The sequence below is a fragment of the Oreochromis niloticus genome, linkage group LG2 (assembly GCF_001858045.2).
Source record: "Oreochromis niloticus isolate F11D_XX linkage group LG2, O_niloticus_UMD_NMBU, whole genome shotgun sequence".
Taxonomy (NCBI): Eukaryota; Metazoa; Chordata; class Actinopteri; order Cichliformes; family Cichlidae; genus Oreochromis; species Oreochromis niloticus.
Window position 1 is genome coordinate 32,507,068 of NC_031966.2, and position 27,491 is coordinate 32,534,558.

The 27,491-nt window shown below is 42.9% G+C and overlaps 2 protein-coding genes across 3 annotated transcripts in view; one reads left to right on the plus strand and one right to left on the minus strand.

The window, feature by feature from the left end:
- The window catches only part of psd2 (pleckstrin and Sec7 domain containing 2), a 39,683-nt gene extending 23,144 nt beyond the window's left edge, over nt 1-16,539 (plus strand). The window contains exons 4-15 of one of the 2 annotated variants that reach the window (XM_005456319.4): nt 4,064-4,252; nt 4,677-4,757; nt 5,489-5,616; nt 5,972-6,030; nt 7,759-7,848; nt 8,029-8,072; nt 8,180-8,370; nt 8,467-8,537; nt 10,773-10,930; nt 11,604-11,748; nt 11,989-12,132; nt 12,375-16,539. In XM_005456319.4, coding sequence (XP_005456376.1) covers nt 4,064-4,252; nt 4,677-4,757; nt 5,489-5,616; nt 5,972-6,030; nt 7,759-7,848; nt 8,029-8,072; nt 8,180-8,370; nt 8,467-8,537; nt 10,773-10,930; nt 11,604-11,748; nt 11,989-12,132; nt 12,375-12,605 — 1,531 coding nt within the window. In that variant the 3' untranslated portion in view covers nt 12,606-16,539. The remainder of the gene's footprint in view (nt 1-4,063; nt 4,253-4,676; nt 4,758-5,488; nt 5,617-5,971; nt 6,031-7,758; nt 7,849-8,028; nt 8,073-8,179; nt 8,371-8,466; nt 8,538-10,772; nt 10,931-11,603; nt 11,749-11,988; nt 12,133-12,374) is intronic. The other variant, XM_005456320.4, reaches the window with a different exon arrangement.
- Nucleotides 16,540-20,653: 4,114 nt separating this feature from the next.
- purab (purine-rich element binding protein Ab) lies at nt 20,654-27,255 on the minus strand. The gene has a single exon (XM_025898259.1). The coding sequence runs from the start codon at nt 27,152-27,154 to the stop codon at nt 26,309-26,311; it is 846 nt and encodes a 281-aa protein (XP_025754044.1). The 5' UTR covers nt 27,155-27,255; the 3' UTR covers nt 20,654-26,308.
- Nucleotides 27,256-27,491: the final 236 nt, after the last annotated feature.

Sequence of the window (27,491 nt, forward strand, 5' to 3'; positions counted from 1 at the left end):
ATTTGTTTTTCTGCCAAGACTGAATCTAAAAGTTGGAGCTGTTGACCTCACTGACACGCTTGCACAACTACACACAGAGCTTTACTTCTGCCTCTACTCCTATACATCACCTTAGCCATAGATCAGTGTAGGCTATATGAAAGCGAAAGAAGAGCCTGTAAAATCACAGAATTTCACAATTTGGTTTACCCCATAATTGGTAATTACACTCATTCAAGATGTATTTAGGACCCTCCCCTTCCTCCCTCACGCACACACCCACGCACACACCTTACACAGACACACCTTGTAGCTGTGGGCACGGGTAGTACACAGCTAAAGAGATTAGCATGTGAGTCACAGGCATGTCCTATCATGCTCTGAGTATGACACAGTCACACAGACACGAGTGCAGACTGAGTGGCGGTCACACTGACTGAATAAGACTGGCCTGGGGATACAAAATTGTGCCTTCACATAGACTAATAGCTTTGCTGTGTGCCACTTGGCCCTCAGTAACTCTGGGTGTCTTTTTCACAAAAGAGCTGCACTAGATAGCTGACACTTAATACTGTGTCTCTCTCACTAATATTTTGTGTTTGTGTGTGCCAGAGACCGTTGCACGGGAGGGAGACTGGCATCATTTTAGCAATTTAGCCCCACGACTGATATGAGTTTTGAATGATTTATAAGGACACTCTGAATGCAGTGAATTAATATGATCAGACAAGCGAAAGCACATTCACTGCTAACACCAGGCTGGATATTGTTTTAATGGTCTGGGACACTCATTTTATTAGGTGTATATCAACATGTTTGCCTATTGTTATGAATTTTTTCCCTTCATGTAATTGTTTGTGTCTCAAGTAACCAAGCCTTTGTGGGTTTCAGGTGAGAGTTGTGTATTGATGAGGAGCTGGCTATGCTCTGTTTTCTCCCTGCTGTGGGACATGTCCAGGGGTAGCTGTACAGGAAGCATTTTAATCGCATCCCTAAACCAGATCTGATGGCCCCTTTTCCACTCCAAAGAGCAGTTAGTTTTACTCCTCCCGGAAACTCCCCACCCTGTCCCCAAGGCTGAGCCTTTGCACGCTGTAAATGGCCATTTTCTGCTGGCCCTATCTGCAATCTCGTTGTCATTCTTGGAAGTGATGCTTTGCTATGATAAGTTGGAGGAGTTTGCATGACCCATCTCTTGGTGGTTGAGAAGTTTATGTATCCTCTGACTCTGGGTACTCTGTTTATGGGGGTAATAGTCTGTTGCTACCAAGGCAAATTTGCCCCAGCATATCAAGGGCCAGATGATGATTCTATGTGATTAATGAATCAGCCAAGACATGAAAGTGGATCCTTGTCTGGAGCAGGGAAATCAGAGCCCTTTGTGGTACTGAGCTGTATGGGTGTAGCACACAGTCAGCTAAACAGCGCGTGAAGTCAGGGGACTGAGTCTTAGCCATGGAAACTAGTCATTTGTGAATTTGCCTGTAGCTTTTGATTTTTGTCCACTGTCATTCTTCTTCCTGTAGCGTGGGATACTTAGCTTCCGCTGTATCCATAGTAACCAACTAATCCTTTACGACAGCAGTGCCTAATGTATTGAATTTACGAGGGTAATGAAATTGGGCTGATCACATTATGCAAAGACATCTGAATCATCTGTTGGTGCTGCTGGCGGTGCATCACGGATGCAGACACCGGCAGGAAATGAAGAAATGCTGCTGAGACTGACGGAGGTGAATGCGTGTACCTCATTTGTCATTAGGGTGCTAGTAAACATGCGAGTGTTGTATAATTTCCATTTGCTTTTTTTTTTTATCATGGATGGAAGTAAACGTCATGCTGTCTTTTAACCAATACTTTGCCTGTGGGGTCTGGATGGAGCAAGTGCCTTACAGACGTGTACATCACATGTGGAGAAATGTCAAGCCTCTATCGACACACAGAAGTCACAGAAATGACTTGGAATCAAAAACAGTCCTCACTGATTATTAAAATGCCAGTAAAAGGGCTACACAGCTTCCCACTGATTGACTCTGGCGTGCATAACAATGTGCAAAGTATGTAGTCCAGTGCAGCACAGTGGACACAACATCAGTCAAGCTGCCACAGTAAGTCATAAATACATAAGCAGGGCACTAATTAATACTCTGCATTGATTCTCTATGCCGTCTTTACAACAGTTTAACAGCCAGAGAGCGTGTGAGGCCTTTTGTTTGAATAAACAGACTATTAAACTCTCCTTCAGCTCCAGTAGCCTTCATCACAACCTGCAGTAATGGCCTTATTTATTAAAGGTTACCAACTGTAGCATGACACTCAGCCTAGCTGTCATGGTGCTACTTAGAAGTCATGTTGTGTCTTCTGTGACTGAAATCCTCAGAAACCTGGTGATGTCCTCAGGGTAAAACTCTGTAACGCCAAATCCTGTTTTACAAACTGGACAGTGCAGTGTTTGAAAGATGTCTGCGTTTGCCAGACAGGGAGGGTCTGATGAAAGATGCTTTTAAGTTTCATTATGCAAAATGTATAATTTAGTGTCTTTCTGAAGCATGACCCATACTAGTGATTAAAAAGTCAGAACATCAGCTCCTGCTGATGTGTCAGTTTTTTAAAATCATTTTGTTGCAACATGATGGTTAAGCAAGTTAGCGCTGTTTACCCACAGCAAGAAGGTCCTATGTCTCAACCTGTGCATGGGCCTTCTCTGTTCAGTCAGTGAGCTCTGGGTTCCCCTGCAATCAAAAACATGTTAGGTAAATCATAGGTTAATGTTTCTATGTTGGCCAGGAAGCTCTTGCCCAAGAGATTCTAAATCTGAAGAGCTCCATTTCCTGGTTATATAAAAGGTATATAAAGGTTAAAGGTTTTTACTTCCCCCAATTTAATGTACAGTGCTAAATCACTAGGCTAAAAGCTTTTATTCCCCTCCACCCCTGTCAGATGTATTCCATTTATATCGATCCTGGACAATACTTGCGGAACTTCTAATAAATTGAATAAAGTTGACTTTATTCATATAAACAGTAAATTTGTGTTAGATCACTAGGATCAGAGGATGAATGATATTTATGCAGCTTTAGGCCTGTTGAACATGCTTTCCCCTACAGTGGTTTTACATCCTCCTACTTAGGCTTTTACTGGCTTTATTTATTTATTTATTTTATATTTAACCATAAGCTTAAATGAGTAACTCACTCGAGTGAAATAGAAAAGAAGAGCTTAATAATCGGTTCAGGCTGCTTGTCAAACGGTATATTCCAGCAACGTTTAACACATTTCAGTTTGAAACATTACCATGTATTGTTACCATGGTGCATAGTGTTGGAAATCTGTCATCGATCCAGCCTGTGCAAGTTATTACTTTGCGCTGAAAACAGCACGTTCTGTCGTGTTCTCAACACTCACTTTATCTGTTCTTCACCTTTATTACTCCTGCAGGGGTGACTAAGTGCATTCTGTCTTTGGCATAAACTCCTTGTTTCATACTCTCACACGGACTCATTCACAGCTGGAATAGACATTTGACTGATAGACAAGGAGGATGCAAAGGGCATTTAACTAGCGCATTTGGGTGTTTGGGGAAAGCTACCATCGAGGCCAGGGAAGGAGCATTACTTGGTCACTTCTGAGAAGCTTACTTTACTAACTTCCCAGCTGCATTTTCCCAAAATAGAAGGGTAGAATTGAAGGGTTTTCTTTATGTTATAGCCCTTTAATTCTAATTATCTTAGTGGTCCACAGTCCGAGATTAGTGGGGCTTTTTAGAGGAGATTGGGGCAGGTGAAATCTGCTTCAGCTGTATAATCAGCCATCATATCCACTGCATCAAAGTAGGACATTAAGTGACAGTGAAAGTGGGTCACCGCCATAACAAGTCATTTGAACCTCATTTGACTTGTTTTTCTGTGCATGTGAGCATATGTTTATGTAATTGAGTTTTATGCTTCACAGTTGAGCTTTTTCTGTTTAGCTGTGAGTGAGTGGGTGTCCATAATGGACATGTGTTCCATTCATTACCCTGGGTACCTGCTTGTGTGTGCGACTGTGTGTTTGTTTTTACATGTGTGCGTGTTCTCCTCCTCAGCGATGCCAACCTCACAGACGTGCTGTCTGACTCAGAGGAGTGTGATTTGGGCAGTCTGGAACACGGGAGCACGGATACTCTGGCCAATGGCTGCCGAGCTGACTGTGAGGCTGCGAAGAGGCTGGCCAAGCGCCTCTATCACCTCGAGGGCTTCAAACGCTGCGATGTGGCCAGACACCTGGGCAAGAAGTGAGCACGCATACAGAGAGTTAACACAAGCACACACACACTCTGGTGTGATGGTCCAATACAGGGAGGTTTGTGGGCTTGCCACAAGTGTTCCATATCCATGAGACACAAAGATGATGGATATAAAAAAAACAAACAAAACAAAACAGAAAAAAGTTTCATTAAACACTCCTGAATGTGTATTCATATCTGAATGTGTATCCATTATCTATAAATACTTCCCAGTAGGCACACAAGAATAAGGGGGCAAGAAGTCAGGTTTTTACTGTTTTGTAGGTAAATATAACTGTATTGTAATTTGGAATAAAATATAATAAAGTTCCGTTTAATCACAGGGGAGTTACACCCTTAGTCGCGGCTGTAACATAAAGTGTTATCAAACATTTATATAACATTCGTTGATGTGCTTTCTGTCTCCCTGCAGTAATGAGTTCAGCCAGATGGTGGCATCAGAGTACCTGAGCTTCTTTGATTTCTCTGGCTTGTCGCTGGATCGGGCCCTGAGGTAATGCCCACTCAGCACTGGCAGGTGATGAATGTGTGATGGTAGAGCTATTAGTGCATGCACCTAGGTGTGTGTGTGTGTTCTTCACATTCCCTCTTCACAACACATTAGCTTTGTGTTAATCAAGCTGTCGTGCTCAGTACAGTTAGCTGGTGTAGCTGACAGCTGCAGAGTGCATCACGGTCTTGTATCTGACATGTTGCTGTCTCAGACTGCTGCCTTCAGTGCAGGACTTTCAGTTGAGTGAACAATGCTGATGAAAAGTGACATCCTGCATTCATTTTGGTGCTGTTGGGATCTTTACATATTCTGGATCTTCACAGTACATTCAGCCAAAGTGATGAGTTATGAAGTTTTTTTTGTAGACGCATCATCTATATCTAAATCTGAAAAAAAGATGTCAGCAACCAAGATGGCTTCCCTAGAATAATAACTTTAAAATTTAACACCGTTAACAAAAACAGAAAATGCCTAGATCTGCAATAATAATATGCTTTTGTTGTTTACTAAAAGTGTCAGCTGACAAATCAATCAATATCAAAATGTACAGTATGAAATTGAGACTACAACTGATGAAACCAGCAGATTTTGACACTCTGATCCCCTCTGATTTATTTACAGGTTAGATGTGGAAGCGGTACCATACTGCACTATGCCACCATGACCTTGCAGTTTTGGGTTTTTGGGGATTTTTGAGAAAAATGTTTCATAATGTTGTTCATGTGTGGCAGGAACTTCTTAAAGGCCTTTCCGCTGATGGGAGAAACCCAGGAGAGAGAGCGGGTCCTTGTCCATTTCTCCAGACGCTATTGCCACTGTAACCCCCAGACACCCACCTCTGAAGGTCAGAGCTGTGAAGGTGATGATAAAGATAATCAAGGGTAACAGTTTTATAATGAGAAAGTGAAAGCGTTGGTGTCCATGTAGAAAACAGTTGACTAAACATCCATGGCCCATAGTTTTGCATTGCAGTTATGAAGCTGGTGCATTTCAATTCTTAAAATGTAACTATTGCAAATCACTTTGTAGCACCAGCTGAAATGATTTGAGTGTGTAGATATATTTTGTGCAGCACTGCAGACGTGTGCTGATGAATTGTATGTACATTGACTTTGTACACTATTGTTTTTATATGAGTGTGTGTGTGTGTGTGTGCTTAGAAAGAAGTGGTGTGAGATTTAGTGGACCTCAGCATGTGTACTGTCCCTTTACAGATGGAGCCCACACATTGACCTGCGCCCTCATGCTGCTCAACACAGATCTACATGGACATGTATGTATTGTATTTCTCTGACATTCTGATTCCCAGAATTAACAACCTTTCATTTGTCTAAATCACTCTTCATGTGACTTCATATTGCTATAGAAAGGCCCACCTGTGATGTCTGCTGTCTAAGTGTTGTTTTTGCAAGCTTAGCTTTAACAAAATGTTGGTTAGTTGTTTAGTCCCGTCAGAACAAGGAACGCTAACTAAAGTGTTACTGGCTTGTTGCTGCTGCCCTAGAACACTGACTACAGTGACCCCGACACTAATGAATGGATCAAAGTTAGATAAACTAGCTGACGTTGGCTAAATAGCTTTCACATTTGCTTTGACAGTGAAAAATTTCTTGTCCTTCACCTCCCAACGGCAGTATTATCGACCCATCCAGATCAAAGATATATGTAATTATCAGTGATAGGTGATTTTCAGCAAGATACAAACATATCCAAAGTGGACCAGGGCAGGGACTTTTTTTGTGTGTGACTGAGAGCTGTATATGAATCTGGAGTCCCCAAAACGTGCAGCTTGTTGACCTTCAGGTCTTACCTCACAGGACTGAAAACTGAATTGGACAACAGAGTCTAAATACAGGCCTTTGTCAGCAATGCCAGGTCTTCATCTATGTCCTCTTTTAAGTATAGTTCTTCTTCTTTCCCTTCTCTGTCTGTGCTTTTCTCCCAGCTTCTCTCTCCCCTCCCTGGCCTAGTTTCTGACCTGTTTCTGTCTTTCCTCTCCTCCTGTAGTCTCGTCTGTTCACTTCTAAAAACAGGGGCACTGTGGTCTGCATAACATGATCCATCATAGGCCTTTTGCTTTGCTTTTCTTCACCCTCCTGCTAATAGTAGTTTTACTTAATAGCCCTTCTCTAATTAAAATCCTCTCTTTTCTCAATCTCTTTCCCTCCTTTTCAAATCCATCCTCTGCTAACCATATCTGGTCCCCTGGTCTCTCTCTGCCCCTGCAGGTGGTAAGTATACGTACAGTACTAACACTCTCCTCGTTCACAAATGCTCCTCTTTTGTCAGCCGACAATGGAATTGAAGTCATATTTTTAAAATATGTGTATTTTCATATTTAATGGAAGCACGCACACACAGTTGTACACATTTCGTTCAGTGAGACAAAAGTATTTAAATACCTAAGTTTGGTTGGCATTTATTCTGCTTAAATGAAAACTGATCATTCAGTGAAGTTGTGAATTAGAGTATTGTCTTCTTGTGACCATTAGTGGATCATACCAGTAAAGAGAGAATAAAACATTTTCCACTGCCTGTCAGATCACATCCTGAATAATTTCTGTTTTCACTGGAAAAGGGAACTGGGCTGTCTTGTCTGTTATGTAGCCTCCCTGGAGGAATGTGTGAATCAAACTTCAGATCAGTTTTATTTCCACTTCTGTGTCTATTCAGGTTAGAAACACCTCCCTCTGATTTTTCCCACTAACGAGGCATCATGATTAGAGGTCAAAACGCTGGTAAAAGGTGTGTTTGATATGCTCTAATATAGGCAGTACAACTGGCGTAGGACCTCAGCTGTATAACACTGCCACCCAGTGGACAGAATCTAATCTGCATCGTCATTGGAGTGGATAAAACTGGGTGTAAAGCACCAGTTGCTTTAAAATAATAATAATGATAAATTTTTTAAAAATCTGTTCATACACATGCCCCCCCAAAAATCATCAAATTGTTGTTTGTTCATTTCTCTCTGTCTCTTGGTGTGTTCTCCTCTCCTCAGAACATTGGGAAGAAGATGTCCTGTCAGCAGTTTATCAGTAATCTAGAAGGTCTCAACAACGGCAAAGACTTTCCCAAAGATTTATTAAAGGTACAGAACTCGTCCTGAAGTAGCACAGCAACAGGAGACTGAGTCAGCTTGATTGTTATTTATTCATTTATTCTCAGCCACAGACTAAAGTTTGTGTTGTCTTTCCAACCCTGTGGTCTAATTTTTTAATTTTTTTTTAAAGAAAATGTTCACAAGTTCCCTCTTTTGTTGCCTGCACAGGTTTTGTATAACTCGATCAAGAACGAGAAGCTCGAGTGGGCAGTGTGAGTATGCGTTCTGTGCTCATCAAAAGGATAAGTGTTTGGAGTATGCAAGTTTTTTGAAGTAAGTGCACTTGAATACATCTCAATGGGTGTTTGTGTGTGTGCAGTGAGGAGGAGGAGCTGAGGAAGAGTCTGTCAGAACTGGTTGAGGAGCAATGTGAGGGCGGGAGTAAACGTGTTGCTAGGGTAACGGACGGCAGTAACCCTTTCATCGCCATTCCCATTCTCCTAAATGCCGTCACCTACAAGCATGGCGTGCTGACCCGCAAGAGCCACGCCGACATGGACGGCAAACGCAGTGAGTACACACATTTTTGACTCAAGTTAGCAAATCCTTTATGATTAAAAAAAAATAGTAATGAAGGAAGAGCTTTCTTTGTGTTTTTTCTCCTAGCTCCAAGGGGTCGCCGTGGATGGAAGAAGTTCTATGCGGTTCTGAAAGGGATGATCTTATATCTCCAGAAGGTACCGCATCTCATCCTCTTCTCTGTTACCATAGAAACACATCCACCACCGCAGTGACAGCAGTGGTGGATGCTGTGAGCTTCTGTGCTCTGTGTGTGTGTGTGTGTGTGTGTGTGTGTGTGTGTGTGTTCCAGAAAGGGAGGGAGATAGAAAAGGCATTAAGAGAGGAAATGAGGCCGGCCTGTCTAAGTGTGTGTTTGTCTCCCCCTGCTGGCAGGAAGGCTTTACAAACAGCACATAAGGTTAAATGAATTAGCTTCTATTTCTTGTCATCAGGGTAGTATTTTTAATTTCAGGTGATAGTATGAAGTAGAGCTGGGCGATATGACCCAAAATTCATATCTCGATATTTTTTAGCTGGATGGCGATATAAAATATATATCTCGATATTTTTTTAAAGCCATAAAGTAAGAACAAAAAGAGAGTTCTTAGTCAAAGCTGTGTCCCAGATGTCACACAGGCACTTTTATTAACATACAGCATAGATGTGAAAAAAACTACTCAAAAATAAATTATGAGCATTTATTAAATAATGATGCTCTATAAATAAAAGAAAACTATGTTGTTTTGTGCATAACAAAGAGCTCACAATTGTGCAGTCAAAATGTAAACTAACAGACGCTGAGCATAATAACAAAGACAGATTTCACAGCTGCTCTGTTCCCAACTTCTACTGCGTGACTGACAGCCTGGAGTTTGAAATCCGCTTTATAACCATGTGTAAAGTAAAGTAAAGTAAAGTGTAAAGTGTGTTGTGTTAGTCCCCGAAGGGAAATTACTCCTCTGCATTTAACCCATTCACCCAGTGAAGCAGTGGGCAGCCACCAATGCAGCGCCCGGGGAGCAGTGTGTAGGGACGGTACCTTGCTCAGGGGTACCTCAGGGTAGCCGTTCAGTGGAGTCGAACCCCCGACCTTCTGATCATGGGGCAGACACTCTACCTACTGAGCTATCCCTGCCCATGTCTCTGAACAGGTGCCATTTATGGTCCTTATACACACACAGTACCGTAATATTACGTTGAAGCACAGTACGTATCACTCCGCGAGGCTCCTCGGTAGCCGTAATTTCATTTCATTTCATTTCTTTATTTATTCCACACATGGTTCAACAGTTTTTCTTTTCCTACATACAGAACCTCCTTCCCTTAATATGACACTGCACCCATGGGTGGAAAGGAGCAGGAAGAAGAATAAATTCTTGTTAGCACCTGCCCCCTATCTGCAATCCAAATATTATTACAAGAGGGCGCCAATAACCCCCAAAAAACCCTCTAACATGTAACTTTTTGTAACACTGCAAAACTAAACAACAAATCAAAATAATCAGCAATATACAGTATTAAATGGCAATGAGAATTTTTTTTTTCTTTTTTTTTTCTTCCACGTTTAGCCCAAATTACTTTCATGTTCTTCATATTGATTTATCCTTTTAAATATGTAACACATTTTAAAACGGTGCATGTTTGTACAACTCTTAAGATTATCTTCGAGAGAATTCCATATTCTTATGCCTTTGACTGTCGGACACATTTGCCTTTGTGTGGTCTTAGCAAACTTATGCTTAAAGTCAAACTTCTGTCAAACTAATGCTCCGACAATCCGTCAAGCGGTGCAGCTCCGTAGCTTACCAAAGTCGAACTAAAGCATTTTTTGACAGATTGCTGAGCGCTGTGTATCACATAAAATCGGTTCGCGGTCATCAAGCACAACCAGAATTCATACAAAAGGCGCGCAGTCAACTTTTGAGAAAATGAAAAGATTTCAGGCCGTGCAGTTAGGCGTTAGCGTGGTTAGCTCGTTAACACACTGACGCCGTCCAGCCCCACGCACGGGGCGATGTGCAGTAACTTCTTAATGGAGATTTGCCGTGTCCATCTTGTCGCTGCCTGCAGGTGAAGCGATGGGGGAAGAGGGGGAGTTGTGTTCAGTGAAGGAGAGGCGAGGTCGAGTAACGTTGCGTAGAGACAAAAGTGGACGACAGAGAGGCAAACTTGCGGCTCCGCAACTATAATTATAACGTAACATAGACTATATCGATATAAAGGATATTGTCACATCTTATATCTCGTATAAAAATATATCGATATTTTTAAAAAACTCGATATATCGCCCAGCTCTAGTATGAAGGTGATGTTACTCTGGTGTCAACCTTAATGTAGTGATCCGGACGCCATCGATACGTGCAACAGTTTGCAGGTAAAAGATGTTCCTTTTATTCTTGTTACTTACCCAGGATGAGTACAAGCCAGATACCGACATTTCAGAGGTGGACCTGAAGAACGCAGTGCGGATCCACCACGCTTTAGCTACTCGTGCCACCGACTACAGCAAGAGAGCCAACGTACTGAAGCTCAAAACCTCAGACTGGAGAGTCTTTCTGCTGCAGGCACCGTAAGTTATCTGTCCTTAAACAGAGTAAAATTTTAGGTTTTTAAATTTTACAACTTTTTGTTTTCAAGTTTTAATTTTGCATTATTTTTGATGAAACCATGTTACTTCGTCTTGAGAATGAATGTTTTAAGAGGATACGCAGGTGTAGAAGAGAAGGGTGTGTGGTGCATAAGGTTCAAGGTTATTTATTTGTCACATGCATAGTTATACAAGTATAACACAGTGAAATGTATCCTGACACGCTCCTCGGCATGTGCAAAAAAAGGGGGGGGGTAGAGGAATAACATTATAATGATCTATGAATAATCTGTAACTAGCCCCGCTCTTAAGAAGAATTTGTATGGTGGTTTAAGGTGCTAAAAAAGGAGTACTGACTAATAATCTCATAATGGAAGGCACTATTTCTCATTTGATATTCACCATGCCTCAAAACACTGATTACACTAATATTGTGTTGAATAACTTCAGAACTGTTTCTGTGCCGGATTTGTCATTTAGATTTGAAATCTTAAAAGGTTTTAATCGAAAATGTAGATGTGTAGTATAACTAGCTGGATGTTTGATATGATTTTAATTGCTCAGTTGCTGTCATCGTTTTCCTGCTAAAATTAAACATACTACTATTAAAACCTGAATGAATTGGTTCTCTGTCTTTGTTTCTGTCTCTCTCCAGGAGTGAGGAGGAGATGATGTCTTGGATCTTCCGGATTAACCTGGTGGCGGCGCTGTTTTCTGCCCCAGCCTTCCCTGCTGCTATCGGCTCCATGAAGAAATTCTGTCGGCCCATCCTGCCGTCCTCATCTACCCGACTGAACCAGGTCCGCACTCAAGCACACGCACAGATGGTAGCACGCATTAGAAACACGAGCTTCCTTCTCTTGGATCCCACAAGAAACATTATACACCAATGTCAGCATTCAGCATCTAGTACTAATTGCATATAGCACACAGTCTATTTCAGCAGCATGCACATTTTACATATGCTATTTGTGTGTGCTTACATCTGATTGGCTGTTTTTGGGGTCCTCTGGAATCTGTTTGCGCTGTGATTGGTGCAGGAGGACCAGCTGCTGAGTCACGAGAGCAAGCTGAAGCAGATGAGCCTGGAGCTGGAAGAACACCGGAAAAATATCCCCTCGGCTGACCCAAAAAGCCGAGAGTGGGAGGAGTACCGGCTCAAAGAGCACTACCTCGCGTACGAGGTAAATTCTTTGTGTTGCTTTTGTTAATTTCTCTGTTTTAAATTTTTTTTTAAGCTGATAAACAGCTAAAAGACCACAAATTGTCTGCTGTAATATTTTTAGAGTCAAAGGCCACTTTATTTAAAAGCTGGGGTAGACAACCTGTTTTTTGGCAAATTGTGTTTAACTCTTGATTAATTGTACTTTGGTCTTTTTGTCTTCAAAAACACATCTCTCCCTCCTCCACGCCCCTCTCTGAGCAGAAGACTCGGTATGAGACATACATCAGCCTCCTGCAGGCTAAAATACGCACAGAGACTGATGACCTTGAAAAGATTGAGGCCAGCGTGATGGGCGGCCTGATCATGGAAGGCGGTCTGGCCGGCCGCGAGTGCCACCTCCGCAAGACGCAGTCCTCGCCATCCATCAGTCAGGCGCACGGCGGCCTGAACGGGAGGGCAGCTGGATGCGCCGTCCCAGGAAAGAGGAGCTGAGGAAAGAAGACCAAATGCCACAGCCCTCAAAGCAGCATCTCTTCAAGCCAAACTAGTTAAATCCTACAAGTCCTTCTCGGATTTGCTGTTAGCATTTTATTTATTGTGCTCCATTCTTTAGTAAGCCATCACTATCCTTCCCAGAATTTATCAACCGTGATGATAAGTTCCTGTAATGAGCAATAGATAAGAAGAGTGTGCCCTTGATACCCCACCACAAGCGACCCTGCCAAACCTCAGTTTTTTTAGCTTTTGTTATTGCACATTACAACGATCATAACTGTGATCACTATTTATAGCAGCATCGTCAGTATTAATTTTTGAACTCAGACTGAAGAGTTGTCTTTAGTTGAAATGTGTTTTTTAGTTGTGAGCTGCAGTAGTTTATAACCTGTCGATATAAGACTGCACAGACACAGACTGGGTTTCCTTTGCCTTGCTCCGCAGCCCGGGAGTCAAGCAGTGATTGAGATGGACATAGTACAGATGGTACTACTGTAGCATTTTGGCTTTACTTCAACTCGCGTTTACACACTTGGCCACTCACAGGCCTGTGTGCTTTATGGACCTACAATATTGTTGGAGAAAGGTGTCTGAAGATGCAACATATCTGTCCCGGAGATATAGGAACTCGGAGAAGAACTCAGAAGGATCAGATTCCTGTATAGCATATTTATTTATTTATTTAACCTTTATTCACCCCAGCAAGGGTTCCCCTCTCAACATTCACACATTTACATACATTCACATGTGAGCAGGAGCTGCCAAGAGGAACCATAGTTTAAACTGTTCACTGAGCTGCTCCACCGGAGGAACTGGAGGTTGAGTGCCTTACTCAAGGGCACCTCGGCACTAGCTGTTGAGGGATTTAAAGAATACTGTTACTTGTCAGAGATCAAACATGTGTTCCTGTGATTTTTGAGCTGCCGCTTCCCCCCTCTAATACTAACTTGTGTTTAACTGTACGTTTCTGTAGAGGGCAAAAGCACTGTGCCATGTACTGTGTTATCCACTTACTGCTCTTTCTGTACCATGACTGAGTAAACTGAGCTGCCAGGATTCATATGTAACAATATATGGTTGGGCGTGAGGTTTCTGAAGACTGAAGGGCTGAACAGGAAAGTGTGGGTGGGCTGGTGTGTGCACATGCATGTGTGTGTACGCGTGTGTGTGTGTGCATTGGCGTGCTTTTGAAAGTGGCTTCAGTTAAGAATTTCAACTTGTAGGCGACAGGAAGAAGTAAATATAGCAGGGTCATGTTATTTGTATAAAGATTTTGTTGAGCACGTTGAGAGAAAACAAGCCGACGGCCTTCTGCTGAACAGCACTGCCGGCACAGTCAGGCCTGGATCTCTCAAAAGCATCTTCATGACAAAGCCAGCCACGTGATAAAACGTGTTTATAACTCTTACAAAGTCTGACTGATCTCTGCTTTGATTTAGAACATGCTACATGGACCTATCGCAGCGTCGTTTGCCCTGTTATAATTTTGGGAATTTGACTTTCTCTTGCCAAGCTGCTTATTAGATGAAGATGTTTTTGAGAAAGCAGGCCCTGACCGATTTCAGATGGAGGCTGGCTGACAGCAGAGCATAGCAGCAGGACTGCTCTAGCATAGTGGGCTAAAGTCAGGTAGGCTGACAGCATGCTGGACAGGAGAGGGGAACGGCAGCAAAACAACTCCACCAGCAAAGTAGCCATCAAAACACCCTCCACATGGGTGAGAAGGAGCTGATGGAGGAGAGACTTGTTTTCTTAGAAGAGACTGGTTTGGTTTTCTTAGTACGACCGTCTCTGCCAGCCAAGAACAGGCAAAATGGACATCCAGCACACATTACTCCAAACTGAGGAAAACAACATAATGAGGCCGATTCTTCTGGAAGGAGGACTTGTGTAAGGTTGTGGGGAAAAGGACATATGGTGGTATCACTCCCTGTGAGCACCTTAATTGATCCTATATCCCCCAAACACACACATACGCACGTTCTCTTTCTGTGTAATTTCTTATGTTATGACACAACTGTAGATCAGTGAGTTCAGCGCCCCCCTCACACAAACACAGTGTGGCTCAGAAGCATGTCGACATAACCAGGGTTGCGGATATTGATGGTAGGAACGATTATATCTTCGGCTCCGGACACATTGCTTCTGTTGCTACGTACATTGTATTAATAGTGACTGATGGGATCTGAGATCCTTTTGGGACTTTGCTGGAAACCTGGAATCACAGCTGGAATCCTGGAACCTGATTCTTGTACAGACCAAAATGCTGAAACAGGAGCGGAGCTTTCAGAGAGGAAGTACTTTTTCTAAAGCTGTATTGTTAGGGTAAATACCTGCTTTCTTACAGGGAGACTTCCCCTTATAGTCACTTTGGCTGTTGTGCTAACCATTGTTTCCCAATGTTCTAGGTTAGGCCTGTGCTGTAATATAGGATTGTGGAAAAAAAAAATAGTTGATTGTTATGTTTTATTTAAGTAAAAACAAAAGACAACTTCGGCACTTTGATGTCAGGATTGGATCTTTCTTTTTGTTTGTTTTCTTTGTATATCTGAACTTTTCTGACAGGATGCTCATACTATGTAAAGGACATATTTACTGAATATTTAGTCTGTGCTTCATAAAGTAAGCTTTTATACAGATTGATTGTGGTTGTAATTTATAAAACTGTCAAGACTAAAACAAATGAAAAGCTAAAAAAAAAGCCTTACAAGTTTTTTAATTTGTGTGCTGCTGACATCTTTGGCATTCTGCAGACATGACTATTCCTGTCTAATGCTTTTAAACGTCTCCTGTTTACAACTATGCTCACTTTCCTCCACAGGTCAGTGCACTTGTTTGTAAGTTGCTGCTAAAATGTGTTGCCTTGCAGTTAAACTGTCAGTTTTTAAGATGCACGTTTACCCATAATGGAGCACATTTATCGTAAACCCTCATTGGCCACTTTATTAGGTTCGACCCACCCTTTTATTTTCCTTCAAAACTGTATTCTTTACACAAAGGTGCTGGAGACACTCCTCAAGGATTTTGGCACTTCACAAAGTTGCTGCAGATTTTTTAGCTATTTATCCATGACGTGAATCTCCTACATCCCACATCTCAGTACAGTAAACTCATTGTCATGTTCAAGAAACCTCTTTGAGATGATTTGAGCTTTGTGACATGAAGCTTTATCAGAAGATTAGTACACTGTGGTCATAAAGGGAAGGACATGGTCACTAGCAATACTCAAGTAGGCTGTGGTGTTTAAAGGAGGCTCAGTTGGTACTAAGGAGTATGATGATAAAATATTTGCAACACCAAGGGAGAATAGGTCCATCCTTTCATGTTGGTTATGCCAAATTCTAATCCAAATCATCCAAATATTCAAGGAGAAATCAACACTCCTCAGGCCAGGCAAACTTCTTCCAATCTCCCGTTGTCCTGAGTTTTCTCTGCATTGTAACTTCGGTTTCATGTTTTTAGTTGACAAGAGTGACATGCTGTGGTCTTCTGCTGCTACAGCCCGTCTGCTTCAAGGCTTGATGTGTTCAGAGATCCTCTTCTGAACACTTGGTTGTAATGAGTGGTCATTTGAGTTACTGTTGCCTCCCTGTCAGTTTGATGCAGTCTGCCCATTCGCTTTCTGACCTCTGGCATCAACAATCATTTTCACCCAGAGAACCGAACTACCGCTCACTGGATATTTACTCTTTTTCAGACCACTCTCTGTAAACACTATAGATGGATTTGGAGGGAAATCCCAGCAGATCAGCAGTTTTTCTAAAATACTAGGTCCAACCTGTTTGTTACCAACAACTATGCCATGTTCTGATGCTCTGTTTGAATTTCAGCAGGCTATCATGATCATGCCTGCATCCCTAATTGCATTATGTTGCTGCCATGTGCACAAGAGGTTGAACATGTGTACCTAATAAAGTGGCCAGTGAATGTATATTTTTATGTTATATAAACATACTCAAAAAAAACTTAAAAAAAAAAAGTTTCTGTAAAAGTTTAGCTATAGGTTGCTTCATGACAGAGACCACAGACACATGGCGATGTGTTTGTGGAACAAACAACCTATTTTGTGTGTGACGTGTTTGGTACACAACCATAGCCTCACAGCTGAGATGGTAGGCAATAGAGCTAAGCATGACTTAAAAAAAAAAAAAAAAAAAAAAAATTTAGTTCAAGAACATGATAAATATTTAATTACACATTTAGTACAACATAACTAAGTCACTATAATAATTTAATATGCTTAGTTTAAGACTATAAGGAACGAATGAATATCCTGTAGCTGCCCACATATTAGTCACACGTTGTGTTTTTTTTGTTTTGTTTTTTAAATGTCTACTCGACTATTTCCTCTTAGTTTTCCTTTGCCCCAGATTTATAATAAAGGTGATTCAGTAACAGGGTTAATTTGATACGTAACGATATAAAGAATTAGCCGATGTGAAAAAATAAACAGGTATGGTAGACCGTGTGCTGTGCCACGCGCTGCCTGTTACAGAGAGTGTTGCATTATTACTTGTAGCTGTAATGTTGCTGAATTTCCGGGTAGCTGTGTCTGCTTAAGGCTGGGTGAGTAGTCCTGCACGTTTTACTGTTGCCAAGTCCGCTTGAAGGACGCATGCGTAGCGGGTGCATCGTTGCGTGCCATCTGCCTGGCTAGCGGTCACACGGACGTCCGCGATGGGGAAACTGTAACACTGTCCTACAGTAAGTGTTTCAAACCGAAATATGTCCGCTGAACCATTTCTGGCATACATTTGAAAATGCACATTGCTGTGAGTATTGAGACCTCCAGATCATTTAAGTTTTTTTTTAAACAAACAAGAAGTTGTGACATAAAAAAGACAACAAATTTGGCGCCATTGAAAGTCACGTTAAAGCTTAAAAAAGACCTGCCAGAATTTATGAATAAATGAACTGCAAATATTAGCTTTATTATATAACTTTAAAATAACAATTTTTAAGGCTGATAAACACAGAGGTAAGGAGCGAGTGAGGAGTCAGTCAATTTACCTGTCAATCCCAGTGATTTGGCTAGTCAGGGGTGGGGTTAGACATTTTGAACGTATCACAGCCAAAGAAGCACAGGAGTCACTAACACAGCTAGCAATGTTTGATTTTACTGCCCCACAAAAATACATGCTTTAAAAAAAAATTAAAAAAAATTAAGGAAGTAAAAGTAAGAAAAAAAAAAGAAAAAGTTTTTATTGTTTTATCTATTCTGCACAGGCCTCCCACAACATCAACAGCAGGTGCTGGTCTCATAATCAACCAGAGTCAGTGCAGCGTAACCAGAGCTCTTTTTTTCCCTCTGCATTCTTGTTCAGTGACATATACTGGAGCCTACATCACACACACTGCAACTCAACCCTGCGAACCCTGAGGGACGTGTTAATGCTGGTAGAAGCTAGCTATTGTCGGCAGCTGTGTTTTGTGTAACTCCTCTGACTTTCAAACCTGAGAGTACCACGAGTTCCCTTTTAAATGCTATAATTTGAGAGTGTACTAGTGTTTTGTTGAAACTTTTTTTTGCAGCTATAATCGTGAGTACAGTGTGTATCTTCCCAGCTTTTAAAATGACCCTAGCCAGCTCATAATGGGGTCAAATGCTAAAATCAGTCAATAAATTCATACTTGAATTTGGCATCTGTTTCCCCTTACACTCTAACTGTATTTGTTTGGTATAGCACAGAAGTATGTGCAAATATATTCTGAGAACTTTAGTATATAACCATCATAAGCATATGTATCACTACTTTACTATTACATTATTAACTGTAGAATCAAATCTAACCTCTTATGTGTCACTTTCTCTGTTTGCAGCAGTCTCTCAAAAACATGACTCCTTTATAAGTAGTGAAAACAACAAAAATTTGATTAAGGGAATGAATTGCCACATTAGCCATGAAGCTTCTCATTTTCAATCCTTCCACCTTTGTAACAAAGACAGGATATTTTTTATTGCCCTAAGAAGTTGGGATTTTTTTATTGATCCTGCAGAAACGAGGCAGACCAAAAGTCTCTTTCAACCTCTTTTAAGGTTCCTTTTTTTTTTTTGTTGCTTTCAGATTCTGTCGCTCTCCTTCTTTGCCTTCTTTGCATCATCCAAGAAGGGGGATTGGAGAAGGATTTTCTTTTTGCCAGGTAAAGTTTCCACGGTTGGTCTGGTTGTTCCACTATTTCGGTTGCCAGGGAAAATAAAAGCGCTGCCTTTCTCCTGTTTTGCAGTCTACATTTTCCCAGGAGATTTTGAACCTGCTTTCCATCAGAACTGCACCATGAGAACAAGGCTTACTAGCATCCGGTCTGAATGCTGATAGCATCATTGCATTTTGCAGCAGCAGTTTGAGCATAAGGTTAAAGTAACTTTAAACTCCCTTTAGGCATACGGCATAGTTGAGTAGTCCATATAAGGTGCCATTAGTTTAATTAGTTTCCCCTGTTGCAACAAGCAATCGGACCACATCACCGAAATCTTCACCTGGATGATAACATGGTAGTTAATACTGTGCTCCGTGATCTAGGGGCTGCCTATGATTTTCTACAGAGGGCTGGAGCGCTGTGTAAAATTTGACTTTTTGGGTCATGGTGGTCAAGTGACATGTCACATGGATTAAGAATGCCCTGAGCAGTGAGTCTTATGCCTGCATTTTAGACCACGGTATTCCCATGCACTCTTTGACCACCTGTCTCTGGAATAAGTAAAGGCAAAATGTCAAAAAAACAAACCAAATCCGTCCACTGTCGTTACCCTCCTATGTGCCAGTCAGTCCTGAAGATGTCTGTGTGTGGTGACTCTTGATGTTCTGACGCCAACTTTCTTTCAAGTTCTTGATTTGACTTTTCTTGACAGTCTTTCCAAAGCTGCAGTGATTCCTGTTGAATGTGCACCTTTTTCCTATCACACTTTCCCTTTCTGGTCTACTTTCCATGAATATGTTTCGATACAGCACTCTGTGAACAACGAGTCTTTTCTGGAGCCTTCTGTGTCTAACTGTCCTTACAGACAATCATCAGACAATCATCATCAGGTGTCGACGACCATCATCTGGACAGCTGTCAAGTCAGCAGTCTTCCCCATGATTGTGTTTTCGTGCACTGAACTAGACTGAGGTATATATACTGTTTGGATGTTATAACAACTTAAGATACTGGATTTTATCCAAACTGGGATGAAAAAAAGGATTAAAATCTTTCAAGGTTATAAAAGATCACTGACAGGTAAAGTGCCTGTGTAGGTTCTCCACCAATCAATTCACCTTCAGAGACTTTTAGAACTGAAGAAGCCTCTTAGATGAGGTGAAACATCTTCAAGAAATTTAAAGAAGTCCAGTTACTATCTTTCCAAGCTCCTTAGGCAGGTAAAGTGAATAACATCAATCATCTTGTTGTCGTGCAATGTGCTGCTGGTAGAGCTTGGTGGCTGCAGAAACATTATGGCTGCGTATGACGACATGTGCCCCAGCACGCTCCAAATACAGCACAAGAAAGCCTGGAAAACATGACAAAGAGTCAAAGGTGCTGACTTTACCTGATCCCAATCTGATCACGCAGTGGCAGGATGTGCATAAATGAGCCTTACTGATAGAGGCACCACCCTGCCGGGACACCATGAGAGGTCCAGCGTCCTGACAGAATAGGTGAGAGCTTCTTTGGGTAAACAAATTACTCTGTCAGTGCGCCCCAGCGCAGCTGTGGCTACAATGTAGCTTGCCATCACCAGTGTGTGAATGTGTGTGTGAATGGGTGGATGACAGAATGTAGTGTAGAGTGCTTTGGGGTCCATAGGGACTAAGTAAAGCGCTATACAAATACAGGCCATTTACCATTTACCACAGAATGAACAAGGGCAACTTTAATCGCAGCTGATCGGTGTATATTGTCTTTCTCATTGTGCATAGAAACTTGGCAGATTTCCTTTAAAAAAAAATACTTTGGTAATAGTATGTTGAATTCAGTCAGCGATTCCTGCTGGTTGGGATTCATCGAGCCCGGGTCTGTTAAAAACAGACCATTGCGAAGTTAAAGACAGCTGTGCAGAGACCAGGACATGTGGAATGACATTTTATTGCGCCATTAGTCATTTTTCAGACAACAAAGCTCCCTCAACATTAAAACAAACAGCAATGTACAAAACAGCACACCTTTGTTTTATTTTTTTGCCATCAACGGAAATTTAATAAGGTAGTGAGAGTACATAACAGAAAGAAATGGAGTGTAAGGACGCGAGTTATGATGATGATGTCGAGATGTATAGGATGAGCTCGATGTCAAAGCCAAAGTAAGCACCATCGTCATATAGTCAGGAAAAGGCCATATTTCAGTAAGAAATATCCTAGAATGGGTGAGGAGAGGTTAAACATGATACAAGAGGGTCGTTATCACAGTTTTCAGACATTTTTATCAACTAAAAAAACAAAACAAAATAAAACGAACCAAAAAAACCAATATCGGTGTAGCACTACTTTATCATGCAATTTACTTTAGTAAACCTTCTGACACAGACAAAATATACTTCAATAAGTAGAACTCAATACATCTCTGTCCAGCAATAGTCACAAAGCCTGTAATTTATACTCTTTAAATGTGAGATCCCTATCAAAAATAATATGCAGATTTTTATTTTTCTTAATATATCTAAAGTGCAAGTATTTATCCATTTTTATTCAATGCTTTCTGTAAGTATAAAATACAAAGGAAAAAAACAGCAATGTTTTTCCTGTTTACATGTTATATTTTTCTGAAAGGAGGAGCATCATATATAACAAACCATATATATATATGTATATATATATACACACACACACACACGCCACAGATAAAATATTTTCGAAAGATACAACATATTATCTCTTATGGGGATGGTAAAGGGATTGAGACCAAACGGTGACAATGGGATATGTTCATTGTGCATTGACCCCACCCCCTTAAAAATCCAGGATCCATTTAACCCAACATCTCCAGAACAGCTTCAAGGACGTCTTCAAGAACTATACACAACAGTAGCTTTTACAGTCTGCAAACATGGTGGACCCTACTGCTCGGTGCGTGTGCAAACAGAAGACATGCTGAATGAGCTCCTCTGTCGGTGGTTTTCTAATGAGTCATATAGTGCTTGGCTTTGACCAGAGGCTGCGATTGGTTGTGTGATTAACCGGAAACTCCGAATGGCCAATGAAAGACTACAACACTGGAAACCAGAAACAGAGCACATTTGGTTGTTTTGAACGCATTAACGGAAGTTCAGTCAGTTCTTTTTTTTTGTTTGTTTGTTTTTTTAGTTAGTACTCGTATAGTCTGGTGGAGGCGCGAGCCGGCAGCCGCGTTTCATTTGTGGAAGTTTTCTGTTAAACCGTCATGTAGACGTGGCTGTTCCCCACCTGCAGCGGAGCCATCCTAGCAATCTGACACTGAGGTGCGTGCAGCAAGTAGATACCGCTGCACTTTCTGAGTCGTATCTACAACTTAACCTCTCCTCAGTCTGACGAGGAATGGTCTGGTTACCTGTAGTCTGATCAACAAAAGAAAACGGCATGCTTAAGTAAAATCTGACATATGAATACTGCGGGCGAAAGTTTGGTTAACATCATGATTAGAGATCACTATGATGGCTGCTGCTGTGGAGAAAATCGAAACGGCGCTAACAAGCACAGAGCAGCATCGCTCATGCACATCGAACCTATCCGGAGCCACCCGAGGACGGCACACCATCACGTCCGCTGACACAGAAAACAAGACGAACGACATCCGCCTACCATGTTGCATTTAAGTCCTAGAGATGGATGACTGTGTAGATGTGGGCACAACATAACTGCGAGGTGACTCCAGGTAAAGGTCTCACGAAATCAGGTTTGATCGCACCGGAAGTACGACAGAGCTCAGACCCGAAAAAGCCACGTTCAACGCTAAAAACACAACTGACCCAGTAGCACCTGGAGATGACAAAAGAACACATCTTTAAATCTTTTTAAAAAACAAACAAAGAAGCGAACAATGTGTGCATTTCACAGAGTGAGGCATTCACAAAGTGAACTCTATGAGCATGTTCAGGCTCTCCTCATATTTGGCCATTAGAGAAAAAGAGAAAGGAAGCGTCGTATTTCCAGTTTTAGCATGTAGCAGAGGCCTCCTGGAGGCCTAAAGTCAGTCAGGCTAAAGCTAGAACACTTTGGGGAATAAGTGCTGTATCACCACAGTGCCTTCAGACTCGCAGTGACCTCAAGATGAACTCAGGTTGACCTCAGATGTGCTTTTCTGGGCACATAGTCATAGGCGGCTTGTACGTGCGTTCAATGAAAAATAAACGTTTTTTGTATTGAGGGCAGTGTGAGGAAATATAATCATCTCTGTAAGAAGTGGAAGAGATTTCCAGAGAGAAAGGTCCTAACTCGATCTGTCTGCAGCCGGGTCGGAAGGTTGTGGCAGGCTGCTGCTGCTGCTGGTAAGCCCTTACAGTGCAGTGCCAGGCTTCATCAGGCCTTTCACTGTCACTGAGACAAACGTGGGCCAGAAACAGTCCTGTGGTGAACAGATGGGATTTTCTGGAACCTTTTTTTCTTCTCCTGCCATCACAAACGCAGCCAATCAGACACAAATGAGCTTTTAAAACTAAGGATTGAACCTGTGACACCTTATGAGTCCGAGTGTGCTCCGGTGACTTCTGCTTTCGGCCCGGCCTCAGCTCTCCTACACACACGGTAGGCCTCGCTTATGAGTGCATTAGCCGCTTTTATCCAGCTGAGGCCTCTAAAGTGTTCCCTTCCCGTCAGCTAGGTGGCATGCCACACCGACAGGCTCAGTCGTATTTAACACACTGAGAGTTCAGCAGGACCTCAGTGCAGGGCTTAAGTTCAGCTGAGTCAAAATGAAGGGATGGACTACACGTCCTAAGTGATGAATAGTGCACAAGCAACGAGCCTTTTTTTAACGCCTGGGAAAGAGGAGCGAGACTGCGACAAGAGTCTGCCCACATCAGAGGGGATTGTGATCCTCGCCATGAAAACAACAACAAACTCCTCTGTCCTTTGGCTTCTGCCGCGGCCGATCGGTATCGCCCGGCTCGATTGAAACCCCAGAAAAGCCTAAGTCAAACTGCGGTTCACCTGTACTGCAGTCCCAGGTGAGCGAGGGCTCGCACTCAGGCTCCAAGCACACAGTTCTCTTTCTTCTAATGACAGGAGGCCTTGTGCAGTTCTAGACACAATTCAAAACACTTCAGAGGCCTCCCAAACACTCAGATAGCAACAAGAGGCCTCAACAGGGGGAGAGTATGTGTGTGTGTGTCTGTGCGTGCGTGTGTGTGTGTGTGTGTGTCAGCCACCCCTGGACCCGAGCCCCAAGATACTATTCAATCTTAGTGTAGGCCACTGCAGAAGGGCTAACACGGAGACAGTCAGAGGTTGTTGACGGTCTGTATTGTGTGTTTGGAGGGGAACTTTTTTTTTTTCATTTTCCTAAGGGAGGATGTAAAATACCCGAGCTAGTCTACGCGCACTGAGAGACAGACAAGGCAGCCTACTGGTTTACAGAAAGTGACAGGAAGAAAAACAAAACAATTAAAAAAAAAAACAACCTCACAACGAGTCTGACTTTTTTCACCTCGAGAAGTAAAAGTCTTCACATTTTGGAAATATAATGTGGATGCATCCACTTCATCATCATGCTTTCAAATATCTACTGATCACATAGCCTATACATTTTTTTCGTCTATACACGTGATACAATGCCACGATTGGCACGTACACAATATTGCACACTAATATAAAATGTCCTACACTAGTCAGTGGCTTCGTCTCTGGCTGGGAGGGGAAACCTGACACGTTTTGGACAACATACTGTGGAGGAAAGGGGAAAAAAAAAGAAGCATCAGAATAACAATGCAAAAGTGACATATTCTGAGCGGCGAGGCCCCCAAGGAGCGATCAAGGGGCTGTAGCACCATAAAGAGATAGACACTGCCTCGGCCCTGCACTGATAGGCCTCTACATCCACTGGACCGCACTCGTACTGACTGCATGGGACCGGCCGGCTGGCCTGCCTGGCTGGCTGACTGCCTGGCTCTTTAACAGCATCCATCTCAGCTCTGACAAATAAGCCTCATCCAGCCGCTCCTGGGTTTTTGTTTTTTTATTTTTATTGTATTTATATTTTTTTGTTGTTGTTGCTGTTTTTTTCATTTTTTGTTTTTCTTTTTAACATCATGGTGCATATGGTGCGCAAAGCCACCCGTAACATTTCCAGCTTACTCTCCACGCTCGCGCACACTCAGTGAGATCCCGGGAGGCACCGATCAGTGAGAGGCCCGTCGAGCCAGGGGTGCTGCTAGGGATTCTGGGCTCCATGTTGCGCCATAGCACAGCGAGCCCCCAACGTGCCAACCCAAGAACACAACTGGACCCACCCCCCCGCCCCAGCTCCCAGCGGCCTTTCGGCTTTACTTTTGGTGTTGCCACGCATGCTCCATGCACTGCAGGGGTGTGAATCCCACAGCCCTGGTGAGTATATATTTCTGCCTACATAACAGCACTCGTAAATGAAAACGTACAGCGGTCGAGGTCACAGACCATCCACGTGAGAACACGTAAACGAGTGGAGTGTATAAGGCACGGGTCGTAATGACGTCAGAGAGGATGCGTTGCCTCGCCGCGCGCTGCGCTGACGCGTCTTTTTTGTCTGTTTGTTTGTTTCTGCGCCTTGCGCTCCCACATATGGACCTTTTTTAATATCCTTTTGCATCCCCCACCACCTTGAGGAAAACAAAAAACAAAAAACAACAACGTAAAGAAAAAAATCCCACAGAAAACGTGGGCATCTTAATAAGGAATTTTTTTTACAGCTGATTCACAAAATCATAATTAGTACATCTAAGTTAGCACTTTTTTCATTTAAGTTTATGTGGACATGGTGCAAGAGGGTTGATATTCAATAGAGTAGCTCAGAGATAGGTTTAACCCATTTGTTTGAGGCGCACATAGGCTATTTAGGTTTGTGTCTCAACCTTTTCCATAATGGCGTGAGAGAAATGCTTCCATTAGCCGACTATGTTTAGGCCAAATTAGAGACTACGGCCTACTTTGCCAACTTCTTTTCAAAACATGTGCCTACACGCATGCTGACAGGTGTTTACAAGGCCTGCAGTGCTGCCTTCTGCAGCTCATCGAGCATTGCCATATTTATTCTGCGTACCTTTATAATAAACTATACATCTGGATTCGGATTTTGGTTTCATAAAGTCCATAATATATCCTCTTTGTGCTGATGTCAAATATTCCTTCTCCATGAAGACTTTATACTCTAAACCTCTGGTTTTATTTTGATTAAATCTTAAGTCTATTACCAGTTTTTAAAACACTTAAACATTTTTTTTGAAATAGCTTTGATGTGTGCAAAATCTGTCATCGATAGAGATATAAACACTCTGTTCATTGTCACTTAAATCAAGTAGGAAACGGTTCATATCTTACAGTTCAGTCCTTGATAGCAGCGGCTTACTGTTACATGGGTGGTAAGTGGGGTGACATCCAGTAAAATGAGCGAGGAGACAGCAGAGGTGCTGCCATGTCTGTGGAGGTTGTGTGTGTGGGGTGATTCCCTTGTAGATTCTCTTTCTATTTTACAGTTAAAAGTCTGGGTTGTTTTTTTTTTTTCTCTTCAGAGTCCAACGTTGTCTCGGTTGTTTCATGTCAGCTCTCCTAAAATCCGCGTCAGTCATCGTCGCCGTCGTCTCCGCCGTGCGGGCCCTCAGGTAGCAGTTCCGAGGCCCTTTTCTCTCTACTCCTCTCCTGGATCTTCCTCATCTCCTCCGCGTATTTACAGAAGGTGTTACCGAATTTGGACCACACTTTGCAGGGAACCGTAATGGAGTTCCGGTACGTGGGCTTCACCTCACTCACCCGCATGAACACCCCGTACTTATTGGAGCCCACGTCAAAGAAGAAGCGCTTGTTGTCGACAGTGAGCGAGGTGCCCTCCGGGAGCTCCGCCGGCTCCTCGTCCACGCCGTAGTCGTCGATGAGTTTGGCTAAAGCGTCGCGGAACTCGATGAGACCCTGCGCCGGCAGAGCGATGGTCTGGCCTTGCGCGCTTCCCAATCCGGGCCCCCGATTAACGGTCTGTCGGATCCTCAGGAACCGCCCCCTCTGGTTCTCTTTGAGATCCATGTAATATTTCCGATTCTCCCGCACCAGGAATTCGCTCTTGAGCGCCCGCCGGGGCTCATCCTGCACCATGTCCGGGTTGGTCGGGCCCAGCTGGGCGTAATGTTCGATAAAGTCCCCGAGATAGTCGCGGAACTCCACGGCGACAGACATGGAGAGAGTGAGGCGGCTCTTGTTTCCCCCAGCCCCGACCTCGGCTATCTTTAGGAAGCGGCCTTTAACATTCTGCTTCACGTCAAGGTAGAAGCGCTTATTCTGGATGTCGACGCGCTTCGAGGCGAGCTCCTCGGTGTCGTGCTGCAGCCGGGACATGGCGCCCATTGCGCCCGGAGGCAGCGAGCCGGGGCCTGCGGTGGGCCCTCCGTGGTCACTGCCACTGTCTCTGTCCGCCATGATGCTGCCTCCCTGCTTTACCTTCCACCGTCTCCCTCTGCCTGCTGCAACCTCGACTGCCCGTCAAACCGCTCCGCCGCTCTATCGCGAGACGAGAGAGGAGAAGAGGGTGAAAAAATGAAAGTAACTGTAGTTGGTGTTACTGTAGTACTCCGAGCGGGCTGCGTTCAAGGTCCCCGCGCGGTTTTTGCAACGTTTCGCACAATTTACATTTTAAGCCGTTAAAGTAGTCGCATATTGCAAATGAAAGCCTAAAACTCCGCAGCCGAGCTCACAGACAGATGTGTTCACATAGATAAGCGGGTCTAAGCAAAGGAAGATCACGGGGTTTGAAACC